Genomic DNA, 17944 nt, shown 5'->3' on the forward strand with positions numbered 1-17944 from the left:
AAGGCAAGTGCCTTCACTAAAAGTAGAGACTTACGTGGTTTCCTGCATTGACAAATTTCACATCCCATGGTGTTGGTGACGTATCCGTAAGGACAGGTGCGAAGGCAGTTGTTGAGGTTGAAGCAACGGAGGTTAGGGATCCACCTGCTCTGTGGTATCACAGCGTTAGGCTGGGCATCAGTTGGCACCTGGAAACTCAATGTCTTGACAACACCTACAGAATAAGTCATAATATCTAACAAGTACTTGCAGAGTTGGACATACACAATTTTTGATGGAGTGAATGTTTTGATGTGTCAAGAGTTTGTGAGGAAGTGTTTGTTTTGATATGTCAGGTGTCTCTGAGAGAATGTGTGTTTTCATATGCGTCAGAGGTCTGTGAGTGTCAGGGATTTGTTAGGGAGAGTTTGGTGTTTGATGTATTTTAGGGGACTATGAGTGATTGACAGTTTTATGTAAAGTGTATTTGTACAGGGGACCTGTGAGGGAGTAGTGTTCTCAAGTATATTGTGTTGTTTCGACTGTGTGTAGGCATGCATCATGACACTTTTGTGCCTGCTATCTAGTTTAAATGACTTTCTAAATTGATTACATTATTTATCAAGAACTTGTTTACTTACATGGCATTCTACACTTGCATATTTCGCAACCATTGGAATCAGTTGCCAGGCCAAGGGTACAGGTGAGTGGACAGGTCACTGATGTAACAGGTACGCATGTTATAGCTACAATAAAACAACAACACTTATTGTATAAAGCTATAAAGTTTTATATAAATCATAACATACAAAATCAATCCATGCTGGGACAATCAGTCGGTTCTATTTTTGTCTTAGGGGTGTTCTTAAAGGATAATGCCAAAGGTAGAAACATCTCAGGGCTCATTTTTTAGCATGTACTCACATTGGCTCTTGCAGGCACATGTCTTGCAACCGTAGGTGTCGGTGGCATAACCATACTCACAGCGGAGGTTACAGTTGGAGGCATCAACCGGCTTGCACATGGCTGAAAGAGAGCAGAAGTTGGTTCACAAAAACATTTATTTCAAACATCTATTAAAGAATACTGAGTAAAAAAATTATTACAATTATTCCTGAAAAAAAGGCTTTATGGAGGAATATCATCATATACAAAGTGGCTGTTCCGAATGCACAAACATATACTAATAACAATTACTAAGCCGCATGTTGAACAATTACACCATGATGCTTCTCTAGTGAATCTTGAAATGATACCAATGTTACGTGAATATGCAGTCATTTTGAAGTAGTAAATACACCAAAGCACTTCAGCATTTTTCCTGAGCTCACATTCCCGAACTTGTGGCTAATCATAATTTATTTTGCTTAATATCTCATTTAATATTTAATATTTATGTAAGCTAAAGGCCTACTCAGACAGAGCCGGCCGACGCAGCCCGACCCGATTTATCGTCGGGGACAGTCTTAAGCCGTCGTGAGAATTATTAAACATGTTTAATATTCTACGACGCGACTGCCACCGACGCACACCATCGCGTCTGCGTTTAACTCACACAGACTCGACGCGACAACAAATCGTGTCGGGCTGCGTCGTATGACGCTGTCTGAGTTGGCCTTTACAATCCAACAATGTTCTTACCTGGTGCTTTGCATGCGCAGATGCTGCATCCATCAGTATTGGTTGCCAGGCCATATTCACATCTCCTCATAATTGGACACACTACTTCAGTGATAACTGGACATACAGTGTCTGGCAAAAAAAGTTATTAAAAAGATATAATAAGGAAGATTTTTTATGGTTCAAGACAGTGCATGAGTCTGTCAATTTCCAGGACACATTCCTGTGACATGCAGGAGATGTGGGACCTCTACAGGAGCAAGAACAGCAGCAAACATGTCTAAAGGTACTTACTATCAATGACCTTGCACATACAAATTTCACATCCCTTGTAGTCAGTGGCAAAGCCATTACTGCACACTAGAGAACATGAGCGGTGTGGTGAGTAGCTGCATGTCTTAACCTCTGGGATGAGGACGTTCTTTGATCCAGCATTTGGTTCATTATAGAATGTTGGTGCTCCTGAATTAGATGGGAAAAGAGTGAAATAATATTAAGCTTCCACTTGTCACTAATACCTTTATTTTTTAGTATTTAAGATAAGATCATCAATGTGTTCTTTATTGGCATTGTCCTTATTATTGGGAAATTATCGGTTGATCAAAAGAACATTAAATAAAGCACTCTGATTATGGGACTGACTGCACCAGAGGGGCTTTAAAGCCATAGCCACTGGGCTTATGGTTGTACATATTTTAAACATTATTTAATGTTTATTAGCTCATTCAATACAAAACCTTATGTTGATTAATAACATACCATTTCTGACTGACCACATTGAAATCAGGTCGAACATACCTGATATAAAAAATTTTGCACCATGAAACATACCATTACATCATTGACATGCTTTCTACTCCCAAGGAATATAAACCTAAAGCCCTGTCCAGACTGTCAAATCTTTTGTATGCCTATACATAGTCATGATGTGCCCATATATAGTCATGATGTGCCAATACATAGTCATGATCTGATGTCATCACAAGTTTTGTCAAATAAAATTTGAGCCTGGACAGAAATTAAATTCAGTAAAATGAGGCCTAGTTCAGACTAGGTTCATAAACCCGACTTAACTCACCGGGTTTATCTATGTGCCAGTCTGAACTAGGTGGCTTATCTCAAGCCGGGCTGTGTTCCTATAGTAACTAGGCCTGGCGTGCCACTGTGTTTAACTTTTCTAAGCCGGGCTTTAATCGTTGCAGGGGGTCTTGCATTGAATTCGGGTAACAAAATGGCCAATCAGCATTCAGTAACGTACGCTGTGAGCGAACGTACAATTCGCGAGCAATATTTTGAAACACGTTTCCTGGTTTCAATTCATTATGCAAATTCTCGCGCCTGGCTAATCCCACTAGTGTGAATGCCCGCCAAAGTTAAGCCGGGCTTAACTCAAGCCTGGCTTATCTCCAAGTCTGAACGTAGCCTAAGACTTACTTGGCATCTTACAACTGCAGATTTCGCATCTGGTTACTGGGTCAGTGGCAAGTCCATTCTCACAATTTTGAGCAATATTGCAGTTGGTGACAGGGGTACAAGTTGGACCTAAAGAAAAATAACAAAATATTATACAATACCTGTTTACAGAACTACCTCCCAAGTCCTAAATATTGTGTACAATTGTTGACTGTCGTTTATCAATTATGACCTTACCTATTGCTTTGCATTCACAAATTTCACATCCATACTTATCAGTTGCAAAACCATTTTCACATTGTACTTTGCAAGTTTTTAGAGATTTGCAGAGGGCTGGTAGGCGACAGAAGCAGACTTCACAGCCTTGATCATTGGTTTGAAGACCGAACTGACATCTTAACATCTTGGGGCACACTTCTGGGGTAACTGCTGTACATTGTGGTCCTGATGTTAAAATAGAAAAATTGTTCTTTAAAAAACAGCGCAATTGGTCGGTTTATGCATGAAAGTATTCATGAAATATTCTCACACTTCACTTGAGAAGAACCATCTGACTGCACTGTAATACAACTGACTTTTTCATTTATCTTGTCACATAGTGTTACAATATTTTGTATAATTTTTGGATATGCATCTGCTGTTAAGGCAGTTCAATAAATGGCTGTTTTTACCAATTAAATGTACATATTGTATTACATGAAATAAAAACAAATATCGCATTTTATATATCTATGATATAATAATATTCTTCATTCTAGCAGAAAAAAAATCATAGTGCACATTTTTATAACTAAAACAGGCTGATTTGTTACCTGTTTCTTTACAACTGCAGACTTCACAGCCCTTGCTTGTGGCATAGCCATTGGGGCAGGTCAAAGCACAGGTTTTGAGGGCGTCCTTGGGACATCTGCTATCGGGTCTCAGAGATACAACTGTGTAGGTTTCTTGACCGGCTAAATGAAAAATCAACAAACGCTTACGAACAATTAAAAAGGAAAAAATATATAGGTGGTATCAAAAAGACATTTAGCATATATCAGTTATTACACTGGATGATCTCAGTTTTAATAGAGTTATAAAATTGGGGTTTTTTTTATCAATGATATATCTTGTTTATGGGATTTTTATTTTTTTTAAATTTGATTTGACTTATTCGGCTCCACAAATAAAGTTACATAAAATGAGCAAGAATTAAAAATACAAGTACAAAGTACAAGTTAAAATGAACAAATTGAACCCGGATAACCAAAGACAGTTTTAAACAAAAGCAAAACTTCTTTCCACTTGGGTGCATAACAAAAAGTAAACTAAAACAAGTTTAACAGTAAAAAAATATGACGGAATATGTTGATACACATGGACTGCCACTCACGTGGTAACTTGCACTTGCAGACTTCACAACCCAGAGAATTGGTTGCCAGACCATAAGGACAGAATATACGACAGTTGAATTCATGTACCAAAGAACAGGTTCGTGGATCTAGATAAAACAAGAGAAAGCGTGCACAAATTAATAGTATCCTCAACAATCAGATACTAAAAACAGCATTTCTCACAGATTCTAGTACCTGTGGACCTAAAGTGAAAAAAAATAACATTTCAATATCATGCAATTTGCATTTTAAAAAAAATCACAAGTAAAGATTAAAATCAATATTGGCTATACTCACTGAATGTTTTACATTGGCAAACTTCGCAGCCTTGTGTATCAGTGGCATAACCAAAATCACAACGTTGATCACAATTGGTGCGGTCGACCTTAGGGCACGTAGCTGTAAGGTAAGTAAAAAAATATATATATAATTAGTTTAATTTGAATAGATTCTCAAGACTATATATTTCATAGGCCTATTAATTTTATTAGCTGGCAATTCTTCGAAGTATTTTCTGATCCTTTACCTCTACCAATTTGAATGAAATCCACTTGTATTTAAAAAAACAATAATCTTTTAAAAGTAATTGACAGCTATCCAATGTTTCTATCCATTTTACCTGGAATCTTGCAAGAGCAAATTTCACATCCATCTGAGTTGGTTGCTAGGCCGAAGGGGCAGGAAGTTTTCTGTGGACAGATTCTGTACGAGATAGCACCACATCGGGAGACTGTAAACAACACACAGAAATGACATCAATGAAGCATACAATCTTACAAAATGGGTATAACAATATGTACAGGTAGTAGAATCTGAAAACCCTTGCAACAATATTTGAAAATAGGCATACTGAATTTAGTGCAGTAATAATGCAGAGAAAATATAGTTTTAAATCATTGATTAGTGAGACACACTAGATTTTTGGTGTCTTAGGAAGTAGCTACAACATATAATGTGTTAATTAAAACATAAAATAATAAATCTTAGAATTGTTCCTTACCAGGGGCTTTGCAAGAGCAGATTTCACACCCTTTATTGTCAGTTGCATAACCATTGGTACAGGTTATCTGGCAACTAGGCAGTGGCTCACATAATGGGGATCCAGACACAGTGATACCAGTCTTGACTAAATGGAAAAAGAACAAAATATTAATGATGGAATAAAAATTGAAATACTACCATTGATCGAGTTCCTAGTCCACATTTCAAGCGCCCTGAGCATCTTACATTAGATGGATTTGTGTGCTATATAAAACTACACTATCATTATTACCACCGGTCGGTCAGAATTTGCTGATCATATACATCTAAATTATTTCCACTTGGTGACAAAGCACTTTATTTATTTAATTGAACATACACCTTTGAATCGGTGGCACTCAATATCAATTGGTGCGTTCGTACAAACAAAAACAAAAACAAAAAAAGGTAAAATTTAACGAACAAAATAAATAACAATCGACTGTATATTATATTACAAAATTAAAGAAAGGTAGAAAAATAATATATGAAATTAGATAGGATCACATTTCACATCGCATTTCATACTCAGAAATACTTTACAGGTCAACTGTAAAGTAAATGCTTAAAATAAATAACCTACAAAATACTGTAAAGGTATAAACATGCCAATCAATCATTAATCAATTGATCAGTGATAATATTCATAACTCAATGGCTATAATCAATAACAAATCAATAATCATTAATTAATAATCATGAATTATTAGACAAATAATATTACTTGATGGCTGCTTGCAGGCACAGGTCTCACAGCCATCAACATCAGTAGCGTAACCAAAACTGCACATCTTCTGACAATTATGGATTGTCATTGGCTTGCAAGTTGCAGATGCTGTGAAGATATATTAATAAATAAGCATTATTATTATTTATCCTTCAAAAACCTAAAAAAAAGTGTTGAAATATTTGGCCAGGATTTCTTTGTACCATTAACAGCAAATACTACAATGGTATATTTTATAACCAGGGTATAATTTTAAAAATATTTAGAATTGGATAGAGAATAGAGTTTAAATTCATTGTTATGTTATGAATGTATAAAATTAGATATCATGTAACACTAACACCTGGAACATTCATCTGTTTACCACCTGGATATATCTATGGTAATGAATTAGTTTTTGTTATAATTGTCATACTCACGTGCTAGCTTGCATTTGCAGATGTCACAGCCTTTGGTGTCTGTAGCATAGCCATATGGACACTCTGTGGTGCATTCATTTACACTGCATGAAACTGAAAAAAATTTAATGAGGAAATGACATTTATGCATTAGCTATTATAATAAGTTTGTATTAATAAAATATAGATAAATATAATTATAATTGAGTGACTGTCATCACCACACGATATTATCACAATCACAACAGCAAAGCATCATCATCAATAATAATAGTATATCAGTAAGAAAGTAAACTGCAACATACAAGAGATTGTGCAACTTACTGGGCTGTTTGCATTCACAAATTGGACATCCCTGACTGTTGCTGGACAAACCATATGGACAGGTCAGTTTTCTTGGACAGGCTATATCGGTCAACACTGGACAATTTGCTTCTGGAAACAGACAAATAGTAACAACTGGTCATTACGGTAATTAAATCATGCAGTAAATAGCAAATACTGAAAATGTAAATATAGCCAATGGGAGGTCTCCATATAATATTCTAAATATTCTAACCTGGTTGACGGCATTGGCAGATTTCACATCCAAAATCAGTTGCGTAACCATCAGTACAAGTCAAGGCACAGTTTTGTGGGGTCACTGGGTCACATGTTGCTCCATACATGTTCTTGGAGTGGAATTTGTTTGAGGTTTTGCTGACTGAAAAGTTAAAATATAGAATCATCAAGTATATATTAAAGATATAATACTCCTTAAACTTTACAGAGACCAGGGGCGGATTGTTATAAGCGATCTTTAGACGGTCTTAACGGATAGCCGGCTATAATCGTGACGTCACTACTGGTCTATGATTATAAACCATTGCTCTACCGCGGTCTAACCAGTTAGCTGTCTTAAATTTTAAAGCCTACTCGGAGGAGGCTTAAAACGGTCTTAAATCATTTTCATCATGGCGTTCTGCTGATTAATTGAACAGTGCAATGGCAAGACCTAGGCCTAGATCGTCAAAGTCAGAGAATTGAACGACGAATACTCCGCACACTTCTCAGCGTCTTTAAAATTAGGTTTACTGCGTTTATTTACGTTCATTTTGATACATTTGCGTGCGTGAGCACGCATGACGCCGCCCTCAATCTTTCGTTACCAGGGAGTGCTTGTTTGCGTTTCAATACTCAAAGCAGTCTTAGGGAAGACTGTTTTATAGCAATGGTCTTAGAGGAATGACTTTAGTAAGACCGTCTAAGTGATAAACCGGCTTTATTCAAGCAGTTAAGACTCTTAGATTATCTAAGACCTAACATGATCAGCATTTTTTAAAGGGGTGTTGTCATTAAAGAAATAATCAAAACAGATTATACAGGTGTTAGATTATTCACAGAATAGATCAATACTGTAAACATGACCAGCAGACAAGACATATTGTTTAAATAGTTTGGGCCCATATTCTCAAAATTAACTTTAGCTCTGGACTAATTAGTACATTTTCAACAATATGAATCTTAAAGCCTATATAATACGGTGTAAGTCAGTGCTTACCTGGTTTCTTGCAGGCGCAGATTTCACATCCTGTAGTGCAGGTTGCCAGACCAAATGGACATACTTTCTTACAGTTGAAGTTGGTAATTACTGGACATGTGGATCCTGCAAGAGGGGAAATATAATTCAATTAATACAAATAATTACAAAAACACTGTAGTATCAGAATGAATGGTCTCATGACCAAATATGGTTACTTAATGGTAATGAATGATGGGATGAATGATTGATAACTTACCAGATTGTTTGCATTTGCATATTTCACAGCCTGATTTGTCTGTACTGAATCCAAACTCACACCTAAGGTCACAGGTCATTGGTGGACAAGTTGCTTCTATAAAATTTTAAAATATTTAATTCAAATTTATTTTCTGGATTTATGACCAACAACAAATTATTAGGTTGATAAATTGATAACAGAGGTTCACATTAAGTAATATTATACAATATATTAGCAACAAATAACAATACTTTAATTATATAATGTTAATGTTGCTCACCTGGTAATTTGCATATACATGTGGGACATCCTAGGTTGTCTGTAGCCAAGCCATATGCACACATATCCTTGATAGGGCATGCCTCAATGGTCAATGATGGGCATTGGGTTACTATGCAATAAAGGAAAAAAATTAATACAATAATTATAATTGAATTATCAGCTGTATATTCAAATTTCAAAATTTTCATAATGTTAATGATATGTAACATTATTGAAAGGAAAGTTTCTTACTTGGGCGTGGGTTGCACATGCATTTCTTACAACCAAAGTTGTCAGTTTGGAATCCGGTATCAATACAAGTTTCCGTACAGCTGGACATATCTGGGCATTTCACTGGAAGAATGATAAGTTGAAATTAAGACAGAAGTAAAAACATGCAAGCATTCTGAATTTGAAGGTGGGTTAGCTTGCGGGAAATTTTTGCTTGCTCGCAAGAGTGTTTGCAGATTGTGGCAACATCTGGGAGGCACCAGACCACTGCTCACAGCAGGTAAATTTCACAGGATGGAACTATGATGCTATTGCGAAACCTAGAGAGTTTAATTGTATTTAGTTGTGATAAAAAAAATATATATAGAATTATAGAGGATTTGAACCCAGGACCTGTAATATGGAAAGTGAACATCCTAACCATCACACCACAGCTTTACTCCACAAGTATGGCCAGTGGGGTACATGTTCAACAATTAGGGGATGCAACTACTGTACATATATTTAGTTGAAAGATTACAGAATGTGATGACAAACCTGGAAGTCTACACTTGCACACCTCACAGCCAAGGGTGTTTGTTGCAAATCCATATGGGCATCGCTCAGGACAGGTTTCTGGTGTCATCCTTGGGCAGTCAGAAACTATGACAAAAATGAAAATTATTGAACAACCACTGTTAACTCAGTTAGGTTTAATGAGGAATGTAAAACAACATTAGAACCATAACTAAAATCATTGAATTTTTTATTGCGAGATATTGGATAAAATGAGTACACATACAATAGGTGTCCACTACATACCTGGTCGCTTGCACATACAGTTGCGCATGTCACAACCATGCGAGTCTGTAGCGTAGCCTTCTGGGCATTGAGTGTAGCAAGCTGGCCTCTCACAGAATGTCTTTATTGGATTGAAGTACCTCTTGTTCATATCTACACAAAAGAACAAAAAGAATTGATATCAGATTGACAGAGAGAACTGAATGGTAATAATAAGATTTTAAAATAAAATGGTGTGCAAAAACAGTGACAAGTAACACTTTTATATATGTATGCCTTACTGGAACAAAAATTGACAACATATTTGATCCCTATTTAATGAGTTCTCCCCTTTTTAACTGACTTTATTTATTAATTTATTTAATTAATTCTTTCAGCAGTGACAAATTGTCACAGGTAAGAAATTTGTTTTAGATTTAATCACTTTATATCATACTTTTATCAAAAAGTAAGTAAAGAATGTGATTTGGCAAAGTTAAGTAGCTTCGGACTCACCTGGTACTTTGCATTGGCAGATCTCACATCCATTAGCATTGGTAGCCAGTCCGTATGCGCAGTACAGACCACAGGTTGTCAGAGGGGTGCAAGCAGTAGCTAGAAAAAAGGCAAAGTCTAATTTAACAACCAAATACAAAAGCAAATTAGCCACTTGATTTTTGGTTATGCAACTAATTCTTGTTTAAAGTGTTTGAAAATGAAGTACAGTAAGTATAAAATAACCCAGTTCATCCAATAATTAATGGCCTAATGAAAGATCATACTGTATAGGAATTGACTGCTACCATCACTGACAACAACATGACAAATATCAGGCAAAACAATAGTCTCCTCAAAGTATAAAAAACAATGCATATATCTTCCCCTTATCCATACTCCATATATAAGATTCTAATTTATAGGAATGGACATACTCCATATCCAAGATCCTATCGGCTATAGGAATCACCCATCATAACAAAACTCTTATAAGGAATTACCCCGGAAATGAATCTACTATTTAATGTCTTTGCTCCTTCTAATATTCTATCAAATTTTAAAAGGTAATTCATGGAATAGCATCTTACGAGCTTGCTTGCAGGAGCAGATTTCACATCCTGATGAGTCAGTCTTGAAGCCATTGACACAATTCAAAAGACATGTGGTGGATGTCAACACCTCACAGTACACTGGCTTGCCATTGGTTGTCTTGATTGCAGGTTGCTCTGGGAAAGCTGAAGACACATTGAGTATGTTTTAAATAATTAACATTACATGTACTCTTCCATACTGAAGTAATAACTTATGTTTTATATAAGTGTCTTATAGATTTATTATTTTAAAATTTCAACATCACTCCTATTCTTTTTATTGTTATCAATATAATTATAATTAAGCTACAGAATGAAAATTGGATGATTATAATGAAAGGTTGTAAAGCAACTTACATGGGTTCTTGCAACTACAGATCTTGCAGCCTCTACCGTCAGTAGCGTAACCAAAGGTACATTCCTTACTACAAGTCTGTGCGTTGATTGGGTCACAAGTACGTGCACACGAGCAGATCTCGCAGCCTTCTGGATCAGTAGCATAGCCTTCAGTGCAGACTTCATTACAAGTTGGTGCAACAACTGGACATGAGATCACTATAAAGACATACATCAAAACTGATGTTAAGTCAAAGAATGACACATATCACCTGAATAAACTGACAATTGCCAACAGAATAGAATAGAACAATCCACCCTACACTCTACATGAAAGTGTCCATTTAACTTATTTTGATGTTGGTAACTGTTAGTTTATCCAAGAAATATATTGACTAAATAAAGAATTTAATTAATTTTTTTTATTATATATTTTTTTAAGATTAACATTTTGATATTCTTTACAGGTTCCCTAGAATATTTCAACAGATACATTTTTAGAAATTGGAAAGGATAAAGTATTCTTTACCTGGAGCATCAGGTACCATGCATTCCATATGGCAGCCATTGTAGCAGCATTTCTTGTTACCTGTACATTCATTATCTACACCACAAATATCCACATTACTCTGGCATGTGGCACGAGGCTGTACAATTGGGCATAGTCCCTTCTTAACTGTAATAAAAAAAAAAAGACATAGTATGTGTTTCAGCATAGAATTTTTAATATATTATTTCTTTTAAATACATTCGTAAGGTATAATATGATTTATCTTCTGGAAAACCTGTCAGACTTCTACTTTATGCACATGGGCAGTTACATTGAAACCTGTTTTTAATCACCAGCTTCAATGTCTTACCAGAAAGATGGTGCTATATAGTAACTTTCAGCCCACCAGCAGAAACGTATAAACAGCAGCAACGAAATTGAACCAAGGATATTCATGGCAATTACTACTACGTCTTATAACTTACCAGTGTTGGTTGGTAGTGGCATTACACAGGTACGTCTACAACCAGAAGAGCAACACTTCTTAGTGTCAATACAGTCAGTGTCCACGCTGCATTCAGCCAAGCAGATTGTCTGATCCCATCTGGTGATTGTGATCTTAGGGCATACGCCTTCTTTGGCTGTAAAAGTAAACAAAACTGGAATTTCACTTTAATGTTTCAATGATAATGATTGATCACAATTGCCATCACATATTAGATCACATTTACTATGTTTATTACAGAGATCACACTCACTGTTGAAGTCTGGGATCTGAGGAGAGGGTTCCTGTGGAACAATGGGCTGCATTGGATCAGTAGGCTCAGTATGCGAAACAGGAGGGCGACAGATACGACTACATCCACCATCGCTACAGCATTTCCAATCCTGACCGCATTCACTGTCTGCAGTACACTCTGTGACGCATGTCTTGCGCAGGATACTAGAGGTTGGTTGGGTCGTAGGGCACATACCAGGTCGTTCTGAAAGGAAAGTATAAATGTCCAACACAAAATTATAAATAGCCATGATCATTGGGTTGTAACATCTTCACCAACATATACTATAGAGGACTCACTTCAAAAATGAAGTGAACAATTCACCATTTTTAATACAGAATGGAAATATTACGTCTTGACTGTATTCACAACTTACCCAATATAACTGATGACATACAGGTCCTAGCAGCTTGTGTGTTACAGCACTTGGAATTACCAGCACAGTCAGCATCACTGCCACACATATCTACTGTGACGGTAGCCATCAGAGGGTTGTGGGCTGGGCACTGGCCCACTTTCACTATCATGAAAAGAAAGAAGAAAATGAAGCGACAGCTAACTCTCAGTAAACAGAGGAAGAACTAATTCGCTGTTATGAAAATACATCCTGCACTACCACTGACGATTCTATTATATTTTTTGTCCCACAAAGCGAAACATGGTATACATTGATTCATCCAGGTAAGTCATTCTCACTAACCTGAATCACACAGCACATGAGGGCAGCATTGTCTTTCAATGTTCAGAGTACGGCATCCAGCTGGTACATGTGTTGGGCATGTGAAAACGTTGCACCTGGTGTATCCATGACGACACTGGCATTGTGTACAGGAATCACGCATCCACACTTCTCCATGGTTGTAACGGACAGTTGTAGTTTCATCAGTACACTTCCTATATCCTGAATTTGACAAATTAATAATTAACAGATCGAGTAAACAATTACTTATTTTCTACACAATTTCATAGTGAAAAGAGAATGAGGAGGTATACTTGTAAGACCTTTAAGCAAGGCACTATATCAGCAGAATGTTTCGCTGTTTACAAGGATGTCCTTATTTGAAGAAAATTGCCATTAACTAGCCTATCTAGGTAATATTGCAATGTGAAATTCTGGTAGCTAATGATCTAGGCACAATCTGCATGTTTTTGTCTTCTCCACTGCAAACAATAATTAGCTATATTTTCTTGTCTTATTCACATAATTAATGCCCACATATGAAAATAACTGCAATTCACCTGGACTGTTTGGGCACTTGATTGGACCACAGCATTTGTTCAGGCTTGGGCTTGTGAGGTCATAATTACATCCAGGTCGTGGCATGGGGCAAGTTCTCTTGGTGCAGAGCGTCATCCCGTGATCACATCGGCAAATGGTGCACTTGTCCTTGTTCCACTGCTCTCCATTCAGATGCTCCACTCCTGCTACAATACAGCTGTGAACTGGATGAAGATTTACAAAATACAGAATCAAATATTTCTTTACTTTAAGCTCTGTCCAAACTGTTGTATGCCCATATATAGTCATGACATGATGTCACCATGACCATATTAGGGCATGTCACATGTTTTTGTCAAATGAAATTTGATAGTGTGGACAGGGCTTTATAATGCTAAAGTCTTCAAATTACAACTTTAGTACGAGGCTGAAATATAACAGTTGAGTACTTACCATCTCGGCATGTAATCTGTGGGCAGCATTTTCCAAAGACGGGAACAGCACGGCATCCTGCCTCAAGATTGACCTGTGGGCATGAGGTCGTGGTACAGGTCACTTCACCAGCGTTGCATTTACACCTGGTACATGCATCACGCATGAATACCTCGTTGTAGTTGTACACCTTGCCATTGTATTGGCAGGTCTGACCAGGGCCTAGAAAATTAACAAAAGTTGTGAATACTTCTCTTATAATACTATATTACTATTATTGTTAGTATTATTTATAATTTTCATTATTCTTATTATCCCTATTACAGCAACAACTACAACTACTAATGTTATTATTATCTTAATTATTGTTTACCTATTTTACAACATTGTATAATTTTGGTAAATTCATATTTTGTAATGCTTTGTGTTTTTATGTCCTAAGTGGAACTGCCTGAATAAGTCTTAAAGCTGCCTGATTAAAGAAAAAATAATACAACTATTTTGCATTAAATCTAACCTTCATATAATAATTTTCCTACAGTGTACTATGCGGAGCTCTACTAATTGCTTATAATATTACTTACCAGTCAGGGGGCATGTGATGTTCATACAGCAACTAAACTCAGCACTAACACCCACTGGTACTTCGTAGGTACACAATCCAGTTGGCGTGGGGCATGTCTCATTCTTGCATGTCACAACGCCGTTGAGACACTCGCACTCTTCACAAGCTGACACGTAGAACTTTTCACTATTTAGGTAATAGACACCGTCATACAGACAACTCTTAGCTGGAAGACAAAAGTTTCAAATTATAAATCAATATTATCAAATAAGAAAATACACTATTTTATTTCACAAACAAATTTGAAATTTAAAACCTGTTAGTTCTTTTATACAAAAAATAATATTAAAAATAGGAATAGTACTCATTTTAAGTTGAAGTCAAACCACTTGTAACTTACGTTCTTTGCAAATCTTCTCGGGACAGCATTTTCCAGGAATGTACAACATTCGACAACCATAATTGCTGGTCTTTGGACAGGTCTGTCTATCACATACTGTGCGTCCGTTGTCACAGCGACAAGTTGTGCAATCATCAACAATCCAAGTATTTCCGGGCATGTAGTTCTGGCCCTCGTAGTCACAGGTGGCAACTGTGATTAAATAACAAATTAAAATCATTAGCTTAAATTCATATCTTTAAATATAGATTTATTGAGGGTGTTTCTGTAGATCTCCGACCATGTTTGCATTAGTGCTATTCTGATATTGACATCAGACAAAATAAAAATTGGAAAACTTTTGAACCAAATGCAGACTATTTGGTCTTGCGGTTATAGAGCTTGTTTTGTATGCAAGAAGTCACAGGTTCAATTCCAGGTTGAGCTCGATTATTGATTAAAATAAGAAAAGATCACCTACCTTGGGCAGTGGTTGAGGGCTGGCACACAACCTCACCACAGCACTGTCCAGCAACCAGTTTGATAGAGCATCCTGGAGGGACTTCAGCACACTGTTGTTCTTCACAGATAGACTGATTGTTGACACAATTACAGATGGTGCACAGATCTTGGTACCATACATCTCCACTTGTTCTTTCTGTTCCTACTTCATCAACACAACCTAACAAAACATTTACATATTCTTAGATCAAATAAAGAACTGCCTAAAAAATCTTAAACCTTTTAACCAAAAACATTTAATTTTATGATAAGTTACCAACTTTCAATCAGACACAGATAAAAGGAATTCACTTTACACCAAATTACATTGGTAGTGTTTATTTCCCTTCCCTTTCAAGTCTGCGGTTTGTTTAATGCCAGTTGTGGCAGCCGTCTCACTTCAATTGAACAGCTTGTTTGTTTATTTTATTATATTTGATATTTATTTTTAAAATTTGCTTATTTACTTTTTTTCTGTTTTTCAATATGTTGTGTGGTTTAAATACTGTCAGCACCTTGAGATGCTTTGATTGTGGAATGAGCTCTAGAAAAATCCTAGTATTACTATTACCATTATAGAATTGTAGACTACAAAAAATCCTACTATTACTATTACCATTACAGATTGTAGACTACAAACATCCTTGTCTATCAGCTTATTTAGGGTTCTATACAACGAATATAGCAACAGTATTATTTATAGGAATGATAATATTTTCATGTTCTAATTTTCAATTTGGTACATGTTATGTGTTAATCAGATTCAGATCTATGATACACCTATTTCCATCTATCACTGTAGGCACAAATTGAGTAGGTGATAAATTAATTGAAATGCTGGTCCTACATTGAGTGCTCCTATCTTTACATTCATGTTAACTTTTAAAATTGGAGTGATGCAATAATGATAAGCTTACCAGCTCTCCATGCATTAGTGCATGCCGTTCCGCATCCGTTGCTGCAGCACTTTGTAGCCCCTTGACAGTCGGAATCCTGTGTGCATTGCTGGTCACAAGTACCTACCGATCCAGGTCTTGGAATCGGGCAAACTCCAGGTTTGACTGCAATAATAAAAACACAACAACACTCAAACAACCAACAAGGACTTGTATACGGCCAACATCAATGTATTTAAATATGTAAATTTGCATGGATTGTAAGTATAATTATATTATTTGGCATTTATTATTGTTTTTGCATTTTCCATTATCAATCGATTTCAATTTTCAAATGGACATGACTATTGTTACACCAGTGTTAAATCAATTCATAATTATGATTGTATAGGAATTGGTTTAAGACAGGTGTATCAATGACCACAGATTAGTTTTAAAAAAACATCTATGTTACAATGGTTTGTTTTCTTATATTGACTTATCTAAACCTTCTCGCTAAAATATACATAAAAATCACTTTTTTTACTTTTTTATTCAAAAGTGCTACACGTACTTGTCACTTCTTCCCTTATTCACAATAAATAACTATAAAATCCTAAAGTCAGACATATAATGATAAGAAACAAACATGTATAAACCTACCATATGGGCAAGTAATGCTTGGGCAACCTTGGACACCAATAGCCTGTGGCTCTGTTGTGCACGGATCTTGAGCAACGGGGCAAGCGCTCCTTGTGCATGTTAGACGTCCCATGTTGCAAGTACAGTGAGCACGCTCAGTAACAGTCATTGGTGACGACCATGTATGGCCTGACTCTGCTGGCAGTGGATTGCTGATTGTGTAGTTCTCTCCATTGGCAATTGTCAGCTCTGGAGTGACACACTGTGTTTCTAATAAAATATAAAACAAAAATTCTCACATAAGGTAGCATAATTTATAAGAAGTAGTTAATTTCTATTTACTTGGTTTGTAAATATAATATAATAAATAACATATGTAAAAAGTATGTACAATGCTCACCAGAAGACATAAAATATGCAATTACAAAATGTGCCATTATAAAGATCATCGTAAAAATCATCAATTAATTTATGCATACTCAATGAATGACACTACAGGTCTCCCTCCAATTAAAGACCACTTTTCTGTGGTCCCAAATTAACAAATGTCTTTTATCTTTATTATTCCAATTAGAGACCAAAGCTGCTAAAGACCATGGAAACAGAGGTCTCAAAAAAGTGGTCTTTAATTGGAGGGAGACCTTTACTTTGTTATAGTTTCCACAACAGATCTAGCCAAATTATATGACTGTACTCACCAGAGCCTCTGCAAACTTTAACGGGACAGCAGAATCCATTATGCTGGACAACGTGGCAACCTGCACTGGCTTGCACTTGTGGGCAAGTCATTGGGTTGCAGGTGACAACACCATCGACACAGTTGCAGACATCACAACGGCCCTGGTTCCATGTGTCACCTTCGCTTCTCCAAGTGCCCTCATGGAAGCAAAGAGCAGCTGCAAGAAAATGCAAAATTATGTTAGAAACTGAGCATTTTGTCTATCTTTATATCCAACAGCAATTACAAATTATATGTTACAGATTTGATACAAATAAATTTCTACTGAGGCAGATCACAACCGTGTTGCTTTTGATTTTACATCCTATCACTCCTGTCTCTTATACACATCTAGATGTGTATAAGAGACAGATATTAT

The 17944-nt window shown here is 36.3% G+C and overlaps 1 protein-coding gene across 1 annotated transcript in view; it reads right to left on the reverse strand.

Annotated features, from left to right (window-relative positions):
* Positions 1–17944, reverse strand: part of LOC117109910 (zonadhesin-like) — a 38128-nt gene that overhangs the window by 19989 nt on the left and 195 nt on the right. Inside the window, exons 2-39 of the mRNA XM_033252379.1 lie at positions 17546–17746; positions 16869–17117; positions 16248–16391; positions 15311–15511; positions 14851–15042; positions 14470–14676; positions 13907–14107; positions 13474–13677; positions 12935–13135; positions 12611–12754; positions 12214–12438; positions 11941–12096; positions 11495–11641; positions 10987–11184; positions 10627–10773; positions 10058–10156; positions 9584–9715; positions 9320–9424; positions 8804–8905; positions 8571–8681; positions 8309–8404; positions 8071–8175; positions 7090–7233; positions 6855–6965; positions 6552–6644; positions 6130–6240; positions 5386–5511; positions 5005–5115; positions 4683–4784; positions 4385–4492; positions 3825–3965; positions 3250–3456; positions 3034–3141; positions 1894–2061; positions 1621–1731; positions 904–1005; positions 621–725; positions 35–214 (exon numbers count right to left, since the gene is read on the reverse strand). Of these exons, the coding sequence (XP_033108270.1) occupies positions 35–214; positions 621–725; positions 904–1005; positions 1621–1731; positions 1894–2061; positions 3034–3141; positions 3250–3456; positions 3825–3965; positions 4385–4492; positions 4683–4784; positions 5005–5115; positions 5386–5511; positions 6130–6240; positions 6552–6644; positions 6855–6965; positions 7090–7233; positions 8071–8175; positions 8309–8404; positions 8571–8681; positions 8804–8905; positions 9320–9424; positions 9584–9715; positions 10058–10156; positions 10627–10773; positions 10987–11184; positions 11495–11641; positions 11941–12096; positions 12214–12438; positions 12611–12754; positions 12935–13135; positions 13474–13677; positions 13907–14107; positions 14470–14676; positions 14851–15042; positions 15311–15511; positions 16248–16391; positions 16869–17117; positions 17546–17746 (5595 nt within the window). The remainder of the gene's footprint in view (positions 1–34; positions 215–620; positions 726–903; positions 1006–1620; positions 1732–1893; positions 2062–3033; positions 3142–3249; positions 3457–3824; positions 3966–4384; positions 4493–4682; positions 4785–5004; positions 5116–5385; positions 5512–6129; positions 6241–6551; positions 6645–6854; positions 6966–7089; positions 7234–8070; positions 8176–8308; positions 8405–8570; positions 8682–8803; positions 8906–9319; positions 9425–9583; positions 9716–10057; positions 10157–10626; positions 10774–10986; positions 11185–11494; positions 11642–11940; positions 12097–12213; positions 12439–12610; positions 12755–12934; positions 13136–13473; positions 13678–13906; positions 14108–14469; positions 14677–14850; positions 15043–15310; positions 15512–16247; positions 16392–16868; positions 17118–17545; positions 17747–17944) is intronic.

Source organism: Anneissia japonica, unplaced genomic scaffold, assembly GCF_011630105.1.
Source record: "Anneissia japonica isolate Jap-2015-1 unplaced genomic scaffold, ASM1163010v1 scaffold585_len4108843_cov191, whole genome shotgun sequence".
Taxonomy (NCBI): Eukaryota; Metazoa; Echinodermata; class Crinoidea; order Comatulida; family Comatulidae; genus Anneissia; species Anneissia japonica.